Consider the following 14,894-nt stretch of genomic DNA (forward strand, 5'->3'; position numbering starts at 1 on the left):
TCTGCACACAACCACAAGATGGTCATTGTTTTGCGGTTTATCTAGTATGAAGTTCTAATGTTCACTTCCCTGCTTGAAAACAATTGTGATGTTTTTTCCTCAGACTGGATTAGTTTGAGGCTGAGTTCCTTTAGATGCTAACGTCTATCACGAATGAAGTGGGTTAATGGATAGCAGGTCAGAAGGAGGGCTGTGTGGAGGGGGAGAAGGAGGTGTTCGGACATCTCTGGAACAGTTGTAGTTAGTGGGGGTAAGTGCTCAAGTCAAATGAACAGCTCTCACCTGCTCCTGCCGTTTGCCTCAAGCCATCTCTGGCAGTTGTCTTGTAGTATGGTAAAACATATCAGTTTGTGTGCGCTTGGGGAGCGGGTTCACTTCCTTCGCCTTGCAGTCAGAGGAGCCTCAGAGCTGGAGGAAGAGGGAGAGCATGCAAATGGGGCAGAAAGGGGAGGAGCGAGAGGAAGCAGGACAGTCTGTTCTTGGGGTGCTCAAGATAATAATTTGGCATAAGGAATCCTGTAAGACCATGACCCATATCTTTTATTAAGGGTAGAGACTTCTAGCTCTTGTATCTTGTTTTTGGTTCCATGCTCCACCCACCTCTCCAACAAAAAACACCATTACTAACTATAAAGAGAAGTTTGAAATCCTGCATAAAATTAGGGAAGACTTCCTCCAGTCCTTGTGGGAAAAACATGCTCTGCACTCAGAAAGCAAACTGGAGCTGATTCTCTCTACTGCAGGCCTTCCTCATGTTGTGAAATTAAAGATGAGTTCAGTTTGAGTAGTCTCAGCTCTGTATGTGACGGACTTTTCCTGCTCCCCCCCAAGACCTTTATTCTGAATAGATGATGGGAAGAGCCATAACTGAAATGTCAGCATGAATCTTTTCTCTAACATCCAGCATATTCTTTAAATAAACAACAAATTCTGATTATGCGAATACTATGCTGCTCTTCCTACCAAAAAGAAACAAAACAAATTTATTTATCCTATAACTGTCTGGCTGTTGCTCAAGTCCTTTTAAAAATTGTCTTTTCCTTGTGTTTTTCTTCTCAGTCACATGAGAGGTGAAGTGAAATATTTTCCTGCTCTCCCATTTCTGTAAATGATTTGTTCACTTTTAAAAGGAAGAAATAGTGATTAGTATGATAACTTTTTAATGCTTCTGACTTCCATGGTGATAAATGATTTTGAGGGGCTTTCTTCCTTGGGTTGCTTACAGCTCAACTTTGTGCAAAGCTGTAACAGACCCCTTCCTTTGTGTAGGGAAAAACTGGTAAGAAGTGATAACTCCTAGGACATAAATATCTGTACGGTAGTGCTGTTACTGAATTTTATTTTATTTTTTTTAATTTAACCCAATTTTTTTTAAATATAACCAAAGCATATTTTTTTAATAAGTCTTTGGTTTTGAAAAATCTTCAAAATTATTTTGATTAGGGTTTTTTTTCCCCATCTTAAACTTCTAAAAATCAGATGCACAAGTCTGGACTAGTGACCTTGGGTTACCTCTTTATAGACTGAAGCAGGCCAAAAATTAACTCTGCCTGTTTCTTTCCAACAACTGGAGGAGAGTTTTGAGTGACTAGCTCAAACTTGCATGTGTGCTTTTTAGACCTTTGTAAGGAGAGATGAGTCCCACTATTCATGTTTGTTCTGGAAGAAATGAATGTTTTGAAACGTCAGTAATTGCATAGTCCTTACTTGGTTTGGGATTGAGCTTGAAGCATGTGGGACGTGCTCTGCTGCTTAGATATCAAAAATAAACTCTGCTTGATGATCTTGCACCAATAAGGAAACAACTTTTCTCATGGTCACATCATGGAGAAACTTAGAACTTTAAAAATACTGTGATTTTAAGTGGAAGCCAACAGTTGCGAGAACAGGACTTTTTTTTTTTATTTTTAAGCTGTTTGGGACTGTTTGGTAGAAGTTCACTGAGTAAGTCAGTTGAAAGTTGATCTGATTTATTATGAGAATACGTTTTCCTAGAGGTGCGGCTCATTTCATGACACTGTAAGATAAATTTGCTATGTGTTGTTTCTGTCAATCTAAATGTCTGGTTTGCTTTCATTTAAGCCTTTGCAGTCAGATGTTGAGAGAGTCCGATCTGCAGGAGAATTTCTTTGGTCCTGCTTGAAATTGATTTCTGTACACTAATAGGATTAATCTTTCTAGGAATAGATTATCCTTGAATGCAGATGGCCTTTTAGCCAAAATGGAGGTGAAGCTGTTTCTTAAGATTCATTCACCAAAACTAGTTTTAGTGAGCCATATGAAGTTTCAGTTGTACTTCAGAGAATTGTTTGGAAAGTGAAGGAGGGAACGGCTCTTAATTTTGGTCTTTTTTTCCCATTTTGTCTAGACATGAACAGAACATTTCCAGATAATGTAAAATTCCGCAAAACTGCTGATCCCTGTTTGCAGCATACCCTCTACAACGTATTGGTAGCGTATGGGCATCATAATAAAGCAGTAGGATATTGTCAGGTATGTAATGACTAGCTTTTAAACAATGCTGAATTTCACTAATGGCAATTGTTCTTGTCCACTTGAATGGGCATGTTTAGAAGCAGATTCACAAACTTTCTGTTTTTAAAATGTCCCTGGGGATGGAAAAAATGAATCGCTACAGGCAAGTTCAAATGTCCTTGTGAGTTTCTCCGCTTACTCGATCACGTTTGGTTCCATTCGTTAGCTGCAAAATAAGCGTTTCATCACACACGGTAATATCAAGATCAGTTGCTTTGGAGAGGAAGAGAAAGCGAGCTTGCCTTTCCCTCTTCCTCCCTCCTGCCATCTTTCCCAAGGCAGTCCTCAGTATGTACGAGGCATATGAGATCTCAATTTCCTTTGTTTTCGCGGTCACATTTTTTTCAAAATACAGGAAGACCAGTGTTCATCAGACATAATGTAGTTGGGAGGGTGGTAGCATTTATTTGGTGCCATCTCCCAGTATAGACAGGCAAGTAGGAAGAAAAATTGTTTGAAATTCAACCTGATACTGGTTAAATGGCAGCTCAAAAAAGCTCCCGTTGTCGCTGCCAAGTATTGTAAATGTTCCTGTGGGACACAAAGAAGATAAAAGTTGATTCATGACAGTCAAGAACAAAGAGGCCATCGTTAAGGATCATAAAGAAGCAGGAACTGCCATGAGCAAAATGTGTTTTCAGTTCACTTATTAAGTCCTCTCCTCACTTTCCTCACCAAGGGTACGTGTGCTTATCTGTACTTCATGTTAGTTGAGGAAGTTAGTACAGTAAATACAACTGTGTCAAAGTTGAAAGAGTATGAATTATATTTATTGAAACCTGGAGAAGAGAAGACTTAAATGGACTTAAACCTAGACTGATGTCACTGAAACAAATTCTTTTTGTTCATCCCAACCAGTTTTATAGTACAGAAAATACTTGCAAAATGAGAGTGAAAGATCAATTATTTTTATTATTTTTAGTATTATATATTTATTAAAATAGAATGTTTAATAGTTTGGGAGTAATAGAAGGGGTAGAATTGTGAATATTCTCTTTTGCAAGCGTCAGGCTCCTAGATAGAGATAGTTATACCCACAAACATGTACAACTTCTAAACCATGCCAGCTTCTTCCCAAAATATATGTCTCATTGTTACTAAAATGTTTTGGTACATTAACTCCTTAATCAATGGGCTGCTCTTTTTATTGTAATTTGGCATTATGAATACTGGAGATGAAAGAAGACTTAAAAAGCCTTATATGATTCCTTTTCACCTTTGGTCTCTGCATAGAATGAATGTTATCTATTCTGTCTAAATAATTAGAACATAAACCAAAGGCCAGCATCTCCTTTCCAAGGCATGTCATACACCAAGCAACGTTTCAGGAAATCACCTTTTTTGCTAGGGAAATAGCAGATTTCATCAGGATAGATATAGTGATACCTACTGCATGATAGGAGAGACCTTGTAAACACTAGAAAATACAGAGTGAAACCCAGAATTTTTAAAGTGCTTTGCAGAGCTTTTAGTGACTGAAGGGTCTTCAGGGGGTGTTTCCATAACACTGGTGATTTTGTGGTAATTACTGGCATTTAAGTCTCCTGTCTGGGAGTGTATTAGGCTTTGCATTGTCATGCTGTGACAGTGGTACAGCGTTGCCTGCCCTGCTATGACCAGGGAAATTCAGTGTCCTGTGAGCATATGCTGCAGAGTAGCTTTTTGTGCATGCCATGTGAAATGCCAAACAGTCTCTTGTCACCACAGATGCAATTACTAAGCTAACCGTCAGCATGGAAACAAATAGTTGCCTTCCTAACTAGAAGGCCATGCACCATGTAAGGCCATGCAAGGTCTATCCAGGCCATTTGTCTAACAACTGCTGTAGTGACTCAAAGCTTGAAAAGGAAACATTGGAGAAGATGCAATGTCCTAATATTTCCATGTTCTGAGAGTGGTGCAAGGCCTTCTGAGATGGGACAGGTGAGTCAAATCTGCTGAATGCAAGAAACGAGCTCTCAGTTCAGAGAGAAAGTTGTAGCTTCCAGAGGCTGTGAGAGGCATTCTTTTTGGTAGCTGTCCTCTGGCTGACAGCCATAACTGGCAGCACTGCAGGATACCCACAGACAGTGGTGCTGCCTGTGGCAATAGATGTGCTGGAGAAGTCCAGCTAGGAATGAGGGATAACAGGGAGAAGGCCAAAGAAAGGGATGAAACCTAAGAAAGCAGTGTAACCAACACCAGCCTTCATAGCCTGTAAATATTTAAAGATAATTTTCTGTTAGCTTAGGAAGACTCCGGGGGGGCTTGCACCTCAGAAGCAGCTTTTGTATATAGTCATACTGATGTGCTGTCTATGTTATTACAGTTGTCAGCTTGTTTACAATGGAAAAGACATACTTAAAAAATGCTTGAGAAAGTGGGCTACTAATGCATGTAAGTCGGTATTATTTCCATAACTTAGCAGTGTTATGGTGGATACAGGAAAGAAGTGCCTGAGACAGAGACAATGTGTTTACAGGCAATGCCAGTTTCTGACCTGTGTGTTCTATATGTCACTTCTCCAGTCAGAGAGTGTTAGTAATGGTTATGAAACTTGCACAGCTGGAGTCTGGACAGTCATGACTTGACTGTTCTTCACACATTTTCTGGTAGCTCTTCCAATCCCCCACCCACCAGTGTTTACCTTCTGTTTGCATGTTGAAAGCCAGGAGCTATAGTGGCCAGTCCTTGACTAGCATGTGAAGTACTAGAGGTATTATGGAAGCAAACGATTCATATGCAGCCATTTGATGAGTTAAGCATCAACAGCTTGTAAAAGCTGATGGAGCTGCAACTTTTTACTAAAGAGCGTTTGGGTGAGGCGTTCTCCTTGAGTTGCGTTTGTACTGCACTTCTAAGACAGCTGTGTTTTGGTTCTGGTCAAAGCAGTCTTCAGTTACATTGGGGCAGGGCTGTGGGGTTTAAAAAAATATGGAAAAACTGAAGGTAAATTATAGACTACTAAGCTTTTTCTTCTAATTTTCCTCTCCTTGATCTTTGTTAATAATTCTTGTTAGCTGTTGTAATACAGGTTTAACAGCTTACTCAACCGGTGGCCTTTATTACTAGATTTTACTTAGTATGTCCACTTTGTAGAACTGTAGTAACTTAGCCCTTAATCAAAAGAAATGAACCAGAAACTCTTAAGATAAGTGTATGCATCTTAAAACCCTTCTTTCTATTTCAGGGCATGAACTTCATAGCTGGATACCTGATTCTTATTACAAGGAATGAAGAAGAGTCCTTTTGGTTGCTAGATGCTCTTATTGGAAGAATATTGCCTGGTATGCTAAAAACATACGTAGTTGTATTCGTATATTGGAGCTTGGCTTTTATTTTATCTTTGGTTTCTTCTCCATTTTTAGAGGTTTTAGATGTTAAAATGGACTTGCTGGACTGAAGATTTCCTAGAGTCCTGGAAACACAGGACAAAGACACAACACACAAGCAAAACTTCTCTGTTTTATAGTCAGATTTTAGTCTTGATGCAGTGGTTTATATGAATGATAACTTGCAGTCTTACTTCCCACTCCCTACTTACACCTGTTAGGTAGATATCTTCCTATATCAGTATGATGTTGGGGAACAGGACTTGGCAAAGAATTTGGCAGTTCTGATTGCAGGAATATGATATGAGACACAGACAAAGCAGTGATTGCTGAGCAGAGCAAAGATGGGAGATATGCACAGTTTGAGCACTGAGTTTAAAGTAGGAATTCGATTGGCAAGAGGCAGCATGAGGTTTCTTCAAAGGTATTCGGCAAGGTGGTGATGGCTTCTGCTACACATAGTAGTTTCTGCTGTCCCCCACTTCTGAGTGGGGATGCCTTAAGCACCTTACGCATTGTGATTTTTCCAACAAAGCCAAAAATCCCTGCCTGTGTTGGTATGGCAAGTTCTTATCAAAGCTCTGTTATAATCAATGGTGGTATAGCCAGGCTGGTGAAAAGAGTCTAGAGGAAAATTCAGCACACCCTGAGCTATAGACAATACCAACATCTGGTCAGTTCAGTAGCTCTCTAGGTTCCCTTGCCTGGATCTCTGGGTTTGCAGGAGGTGTTTACACAATGAGTTTTGCCCCATCTATAAGCTGAATCTCACCATCTGTGTGAAGTAGTTTAAAACCAGAAGCAGGCACAACAATGTCTTACACTGCGATGAAATACATGTAGGAATGTTCTTTCTTGGGATTTAATTATAGAGGAAGAATGGCTTCATTGTGAATTCCCATTATCATTGCACAAAACTGGCTACAGCTACACCCATAATGTAAAGCCATAGTTGAAATGGGAGACTAATTTTTCTATAAGGAGGCTTTGACATTCCCTATTGGCTCAGTTTTGCTTTTGAACAGATCTTTATCCCCAGTGGTTAGAAGCTGAATTCAATATTACAGTGTCAATTAAGTGCTGGTCAAGGACGTCAAAGTCGATACTATCATTTCTGTTTCACTTTTTTGTTTATTTCTTTAATCTTAAACAAATGAACATAAAAGTATATAGTTTTTGGTTCCTTATTGAGCAGAGGAGAAAGACTTTGAGAAAGAAGGAAAAGGCTGAGGAAGTCTTTTAATGCTTTTGAACGACTCTAAGAAATTATCTTTTATGCTGAATACATTGTGTAAGAACTCAGATTTTCCCTGCATATGAGCAGAGTGGTTGGACTTCGCAGATTGAAAGAGACAAGACAGGCAAGGAGCACTATGACTTGTTGAATCAATCTGCAAATATTTGAGGTTTTGCAGCCTTGAAGTTTACTTTCAAGCTATAAAAATAGTCTAAAGAAATCAACTGTCTGTTGCTTTTGTTCAGCCTTGGGAGCTGTAAGCTGTGCAAACAGGTAGGAGACTTGAGGGCTGCTGTCTGCCATGTGACCTACTGGTGGCTGACATGGGTGGATGTCTTTCCAGTGACATCACTGTGTTAAGGGGTAAGGCCCTCAGTAAAAGGCAAGTTTCATTGCAAAGTGATCCATGGAAACTTTTGCTGTTAATCTCTTTGGTAGTTTTAGGTGTTTTTATTTGGGGAAAGGGAGTAGATTCGGATTTTTTTTTATTCATTGTTTTTGGTATGGCACTTCAGTTTGTCATACAACCTTTAGTTCTTCTTGTATATCATTTTACGCTTTGCTGATACCTAAATGACTGAAGTTGCTCTTCTTTTTCCCCTCTTAGTTGTTGAATTTATCTTACGCCACTAGCATTGGTGATGAGAAGAAACTCATAATGTGAAAGGCAATTACTGTGTACAAAGAAGATATACATTTACTTAAGTTATATTTAAAGATATATTTTTGCTATCTTGTGCCAAGAGTCTTCTTACAGACTTTGGCCTGGGTTCATCATATCCGCTACAGGCATCCATTTGAGGTGGTGAAGCTAGAAACATGCGTGCTTAACATTTCTTTCCTCATCAGTGGGGAAGGGGTTATCTGATCAGAATTGCTGATCTGAGTGTGCCCCTTTCCTCTCCACAGTCAGTTTTAAGAGAGCTTGAGGCATCCCTTACAGCTTGGATGCCTCAACAAGAGCCCAAGTTAGGTAGTATGAATCTTTTATGTAGTAAAAATATTTATATTAAGTAATGCAAGGCTTTATTGTCAGAAAACTTGTTGCTGATGCTTTTTTCCCCAAAAAATAATTGTCATAATTTCAGTGAAATATCGTGTGTGTATATGTGAGAGAGAGAGAATCAGACATGCAGATGTATCCATAAAGAAACTAACGCGGGTAAGTAAGTACTGCCCTTCCATTAACAGTGCAAGGTACAGCACATTTCAGTTTAAAGCCCTATAATTATTCATTGGGGAAGCAGAGAAACATTGTATATTCTCCAGATTTTCACAGGAAAAAGTAGCAATCACTTTTTGTTGGATGCCAACAGTATGATTAGCCAACACTTTTTCCTTTAGTTTTGTTGCTGATGTTCTTTTCTTCATCTGTTTGCATTATAATCTACATGTTTGCCCCTTTCATTGCAACAGATGTGCCTCCAGGTCATGTCCTCATTTTCGAGTGTGTCCTGTCACTGCCAGTTAAATTGGTGGTGATTTAGGACAATTTAGAAATCCCTTCTCTGCCCTCTGCAGAGTCCCTGTGAATGCTTCCTTCCCCCTGCCCACAGGCATTTAATTACATTAAATATCTGCTCCAGTACCGTGATGCTGACAGCATTTTTTTGGTCAGCAGATGAACCAAGCCGGCCACAGATCAATGTCATTGATTGAAAAATGTAAAATGGGACAGATGGGAGCATTAGTGGCAGCTTTCTGGGGGAGTGACAGAGAAGAGCTCCCTAAGCTATGTCTCGCCTCCCCACTTCTACTGCTTTTTAGGTCCAGAGGGAGGTGCATACCACAGGACATGATGAAGGTGTGACTGCTCCACTCACTGACGGGAGGGGGATGCCTTGGGAATGGGACCCCATCAATAGAAGTTTTCTGGCTGAATTGTTCTGTTATATCCAAATGGAGTTAGCACAACTCTGAGAGAGCGAGCCAGCAAAAATTACTATTTGGTCTGTTGGTATGTGGAGTTGTGTGCGTGCCATTCATCTGGCTGAATGTAGCACTGCTGGGTGCAGTTGGGTGAGGCCAGAAAGATCTTGCTTCTGCTGAAGGCAAGCCCCTAGTCTGTTGTGTCTGTCAGCTGCTCAACTAGGGATTTGGAAGGATTAGGAGTTTATCTCATTTAAACACAGCAAGGGGGAAGAGAATTATTTGTTTAACTGAAGTTTTGGGTGTTACCAAGATCTTTTATTCCCAGGTTCATTCAAAACAGATGGCTGGAGCAGACAGTATTGCCCACAAGCAGCAGTATGGATTCGATTCAAGCTCAGAGTGGATGTGTCTGCAGTTTCTGTTCAGCGTAGCTTTAGTGTTTCTGTTCTGTTCGTAGCTCTGGTTCTTGTTAAGAATTTTATTTGTTCTGTTGAGGAAGTACTGGGGAGGTTGCTTTAGAAAGCATCAGGTAGGTGGGAAATTTTAACTCTGGTACTTTGATACATAATTTAAGGAGCATGTTTGTGACGTTTTACATATTTGTGAATAAATGGTGAGTTTAAGAGAAGAAAAACTTGGCAAGTTAAACTCACTTTAGCATGAAAGTTATGCTTATATATAGCAGAACAATTATTAATATTTTTTCTTCCACTTAGTGGTTCTCAGTCTGAAAGCAGCACTATTTATCAAGCCATACTCAGTCTACCAGACTATTATACTGGAGTTATTTACTCTTAATGAAAACCAGTTGTAGAATGGTTAAGACTTCCAATGGTTAATAGAGGTCTTGTGATTTCTGCACTAGCCTGTTCATGGACAATTTTATATACTTTTCTTCTTGTGCCAGTGCTGAATTTTGGGTGTAAAAGAAGTCCTCCTGTCTCTTGTGAACCTTTCATGTATTTGTAGCATACAGTCAATTCGTTTTACAGTTCTTTTGTATTACTAAGCTGCTTCAGTCAAACTCTTCTCCTGTATGAAACTCTTCTCTGTTCCCGTTTCAGCCTAGTAATTATTTTGTGTGCTCATTCCAGTTCAAATTGATTTTATTTTTTTTCCAACTTGATCACAATGGCACCCTTTTTTTTTTTTTTCCAGTGGGAAATTTGCTAGGGCCTTGTGCAGTGGCATTATTTCTCTCTTTTTCACAGCTGGAAGTGTTTTATTTGAGAGAGAAAAACTGTAAGATCTCCCTTGCCTTTTTTTTCTTGTGGCACTCTGGTTTTGATTTGTGATCTCAGTAATAATGGATGTGCTATTGCCCCTCTCTCATTGTCAACAGATGTTTTTTCTGCATCTTATAGGAATTCATAACACTTTTTTGCTGAACTATATTTGCACATTCTTGTCCTTGTTATTTTAAATATCATCATGTCTCTCTCACACCAATCTTTTCACTATGTTACTCTGTTGTGCCTCATGTATTGACATGGGACAGTATTTCTCTATTTAGGATTGTTAAGAAATAGCAGCTTTTTCTTTTTCTCCAACATTTTTAATAAAAATCTTACATTAGGTGTAGCCTACAAGCATTCTTCAAGGATCAGTCTATCAACTTTCCTTCAGCCTACTGCTTTTTAGCCTTTTGTTTTTTAAATTTTTTTTACTCATGTGTATTGCCTGGTTGTTTATCAATAATTAAAAATAAGAACAGAGTTTTGAATGATGAAGTAGTCACAAAAGTAGCAGACAACACTGAACTAACTTGCATTATCTGCACGGACACAAGGTGCAATGCAAGATACCACTTCAGTGGGTAGCTTAGCAACTGCCAGTTAAGGCAAATGTCTGCATGTTGAGATAATAGATAATCATCTAACACACTTCTGTGTTCAGCTTTTTGTGGTTCTCAGTTGTATCAGCCATAGACTTGCAGGTACTATTGCCTAAGAGATTAGGCATAGTAAGAGACATGAATATTTGAACTGATTAATAACATAGTTACGCATCAAAGACTTGTATATACTCCTCTGAGTGACTCATTATAACATTCTTTGAAGTCCCATCATACGGACTTCCAGGTTTGAAGGGAAGGGCCACTTGAGAAATGCAGAATGCTGTACTACCTTTACAGTACTTCTATTTGGACAACTTGTTTTTAGTTGCAGTTAAGCATGTATTGATTTCGTTCTTGTGTCTGAATTTATTTTAATACCATGATTGGGTATTGCCAGGGAACCTCTGAATGCAGAACTGGCTAGGCAGCTGGGTCATTTAAGACCTGCTTCTCCAAAGGGGAGTGGAACTTTGTTTCACATAAAGCATGCCGCTTGAAGCTGTGCAGATAAGAGACTTGCTAGACCCGAAGAGTAGTAATGTAGAGCGGAATCTGTAGCCTGTGAAGGAGACTATCATGATGAAAAACATGTCATTTCACAGAGGAGACTTGAGCACCGCAGGCATGTGCCTTTGGTGTGGAAAGCTCCTTGCAAAGTTATGAATAATATATGTGACCTCACATTTGCAGGGTAGTTTTTGATAACCAAGCTTTTTTATAGCACCATCAGCCCAGGAAGCTTCAGCAGATCAATCAGTTCTGGGCTGTTTGCTTATATTCCTCCTCTGGCAGCGCCCAGCTACAGGGCCATGAGCTGTCAGAGTTCTTGCTCATCCTTAGAGAGTTCCTTTGTGATCGCGTGTGAAGCCATAGCAGTGCACACTTCTGAAGCACGACATTGCATTTGCCACTAGGAGAGAGGAATGCTTGGCTGGTAGGCCGAATAATTAGGAGTTTTGAAATATGGGATTCTGACATGTTTTACTGTTAACCAGCAGCCATGATGAAAGCATTCATCATGCAACATTAGAGGTTAGTTGTATTTACCTAGGAATTAAGCATGCAGTGTCCTGTTAAGCTGAAGGTGGAACATAGGAGTCATCATGTGCCTGTATTTAGAAACCATGATAAGCCTGAAATGCTTATTACTTACAAATCTGAACTGCTAGGGGATTTGGGAGGCATGAGCAAGGAGGAAATGAGTAACACGACAATGAGTTTCTCTTGAAAAACAATGAGTTTTTCTTCTTTAAAATTATACATATATTTATACTTTTGGAATAATTTATTTCCTGGATATATTGCATGCCCTACCCCCCACCCCAAACCACAAGCCTCATCAATAAGAGAACAATCTCAATATTTAGCAGGTGTGCTTTAGGTAGCTGGGTAGAAATCTTACAGCTTTGTCTAAAACAGAAGTTTCCTGTATATGACAAGAACATACGTGTTGTCAGCCTTTCTTTTGTGAGAAAACATGCCAAGTTTCAGACCCATAGTGTTTAAAAATGCTGAAGAATATTATGTTCCTTGATATGGCTGTATTTACACTGGAAGCGGGACCTGAATGACTTATTCCATCCAAAAAAAGTCAAGTATGCCTCTTCCCTTCTGGCAAGCAAGGCTTACATTAATGTAACTTTATTATGTTGGACTTGAGGTATCTTCAGTAGGCCTTCTGTGGTACTACTCTGGATGGGACTGCAACCTTTGGCTATCTGTGCAGGCAGTGGTATTTGCTTGTTTATCTCCCCAGTAAATCAAAGTTTCATCCCTTTCAAAAGTCACCAGCAAAATAAACCTTTCAAATGGAATTTCAGTTCAGTTAAGACTGATCAAAGGTCTAGTTCCCTGGCTGCGTACAAAGGAGGAAGGTAGGCAGAGTGGTGGAAACACAAAAGCGTGGGTTTGGGGGAAGAGGTCCCCTTTTTTTTTTTGAATGCGTAAAAGCCAATTAGTGGCCAAGCCTTAGCATACAGCACAAAGCTTACTTAGTTTGTGCTTTGTATTTTATTGGAACAGCCATGTTGGAGGGATCGGGGTTTTTTTTTGGTTTTTTGTTTTTGTTTTTAGTTTTAGCTAATGGCTGTAGTTGTGAAAGCACTAGTGTGCACATGTGGTATTGAAACTATCATTTTGACAGAGCTCTCCCCATGTTAAAGGGATTGTGCTGTTTTAACTGCGGAATTAAAGCATCAGAGGGGCAAAGCCAAAGTGAGTAGCTTATTTCATTCCTTGTAGCATATATATATTTTTTTTGACCTTCTAATGGTCAGCCAGGGCTCTGCATGCTCAATTACAGCTCTAATAATGCAATCTTCTCGAGTGTGTCACTTTGATGGCCAGAAGCATAATATAATAGCTGACAAATGTATAATGGTGTTATAGGTGCTCAGTTTTGTATTTTAACTTGTAAATCCCCATAAGAGTAATCCATGTGTTAAATACCAAGACTCACAAAACTGGAAATACTGCTGGATTTGCGTACAAGAAGCCAGCTGAAGAAGCACTAGTATTTCCTCCCATTCCCTCTGCAGCAGACTCATTTGGCTAGACCTCATCTTTGTGAAAAGTCCAAAACTTGAGACCCTGCCACCACTCCTAGTAGTGTATTCCAACTACAAATCACTCTTACTAAAAATGTTTACTGTACTTTTTGTTGGAATTTGCCATGTTCTAACTTGTAACTGTTGTCTCTTTTTAAAATTTTCTCTTACTATATTGAAAAGACCATAATGCCTAGAGTGTTCTCCCTATGAAGTGGTCAAGTTTGCTTTTCGTCTTCCTTGCATAACTTCTACAAATAGAGAAGTTCCTTACAGAGCTTAATTTTTGTAAGTGGTGTTTGTAACGCTTTCTTTTACGTCCTTTCCAGTTCTTCAGCTTCCTGCCTTAAATGTGAATATCAGAGCTGGATGCAGTTTTCTAACCTCAGTTTTGCTAATGTCATATGCAGAGATGACATACTCTCTCCTTCAGTAGTAAATATGTACAAGGAATACTTTGGCTTTTCCTGAGCTAAGATGTGCTTACTCTGGATTTATCATATTTGCAACTTAAGATACTGCAAAATTGTTTGTTTTGGATTGCTTTAGATATTTGTTTTAGATTTGCTTTAGATTGCTTTCAATATTGTCAAGTTGTTTGCTTTTTTTTTTTAATATGGCATAGTATGAAGAGGCACTGACAGCAGGTTTTGATATTGTTTCAAAATATAGTATAATGCATATGCAGCATAAGTGGCTACATAAAGAATGTGGAAAGAGATGTGCTTTGGGAGTAAAGGAAATTATGTGAAGAAAATCATGTGCGGTACACAGTGGTAACTTTTGTCTAACTAAATGTAGAAGAAGTGACTGTTTAGTTTGAGAGAGATGCTTGGGAAATACAACTTTGGTTGAGTCACGTGTTTTATGTTCAGAAGACTTGAGTGCTTTAACTAAGCTTTCAACTTATGGCTAGTAGAGAAGTCTCCTTTGTTCCTCTTCTAGTTTCAGAGCCTGTTGCTTCAAGATTAAAATTAATTCTTGTTAGCTTCCTCAAGCTTGAAGTAAGAGGATTGTAGCTTTCATTCCCCTTCTCTTCAGACTGAAGGGTTGGATTGGTTTCCCTCTCCAAATATCAGGCTAGAACCGTATGTGTCTGTCCAGCTTTCTATTTTAAGCCTCCTGCTTCTGTCCCAGTCTTCTGATAACGTGCTCAGTAGTCCCCATGGCGTGAGTGTAGGGTTCCTGTAAAAAGCTGAAGAAAATGTAACACTGGGGTTCTTCTTAAGTGTGAGAGAATATAGATGCTGTGTTTTGTGCTGAGGTGCTAAGAATAATCTTGTCAGTGCAGCAGTGAACTGATAAAATAGCTATTCTTCCTAATCCCATAAAGGAATTAAAAAAGCTACAGATCCATGAATCCTTATTCAGCTGAAGTTATCAGTCATTAAGACTCACTGTACAATTGTAAACTCTTTTTTTTTTTTTTTTTTTTTTTTTTTAAATAAAAATGTTTGTTTCCTCTAAGGGCATGATAAGCAATTGAAGTAGCCTTCAGTGCTTGTTCATGAATTTCCCCTCCATTTGAGGAAATTGGTGTTAAAAGTTTGTCAAAG

At 39.1% G+C, this 14,894-nt stretch overlaps 1 protein-coding gene across 3 annotated transcripts in view; it reads left to right on the forward strand.

The window, feature by feature from the left end:
- The window catches only part of GRTP1 (growth hormone regulated TBC protein 1), a 38,557-nt gene that overhangs the window by 13,505 nt on the left and 10,158 nt on the right, over positions 1–14,894 (forward strand). For all 3 annotated transcript variants that reach the window (XM_074561057.1, XM_074561049.1, XM_074561065.1), the window contains 2 exons: positions 2,369–2,493; positions 5,705–5,801. In XM_074561057.1, coding sequence (XP_074417158.1) covers positions 2,369–2,493; positions 5,705–5,801 — 222 coding nt within the window. The remainder of the gene's footprint in view (positions 1–2,368; positions 2,494–5,704; positions 5,802–14,894) is intronic.

The sequence above is a fragment of the Larus michahellis genome, chromosome 1 (assembly GCF_964199755.1).
Source record: "Larus michahellis chromosome 1, bLarMic1.1, whole genome shotgun sequence".
Taxonomy (NCBI): domain Eukaryota; kingdom Metazoa; phylum Chordata; class Aves; order Charadriiformes; family Laridae; genus Larus; species Larus michahellis.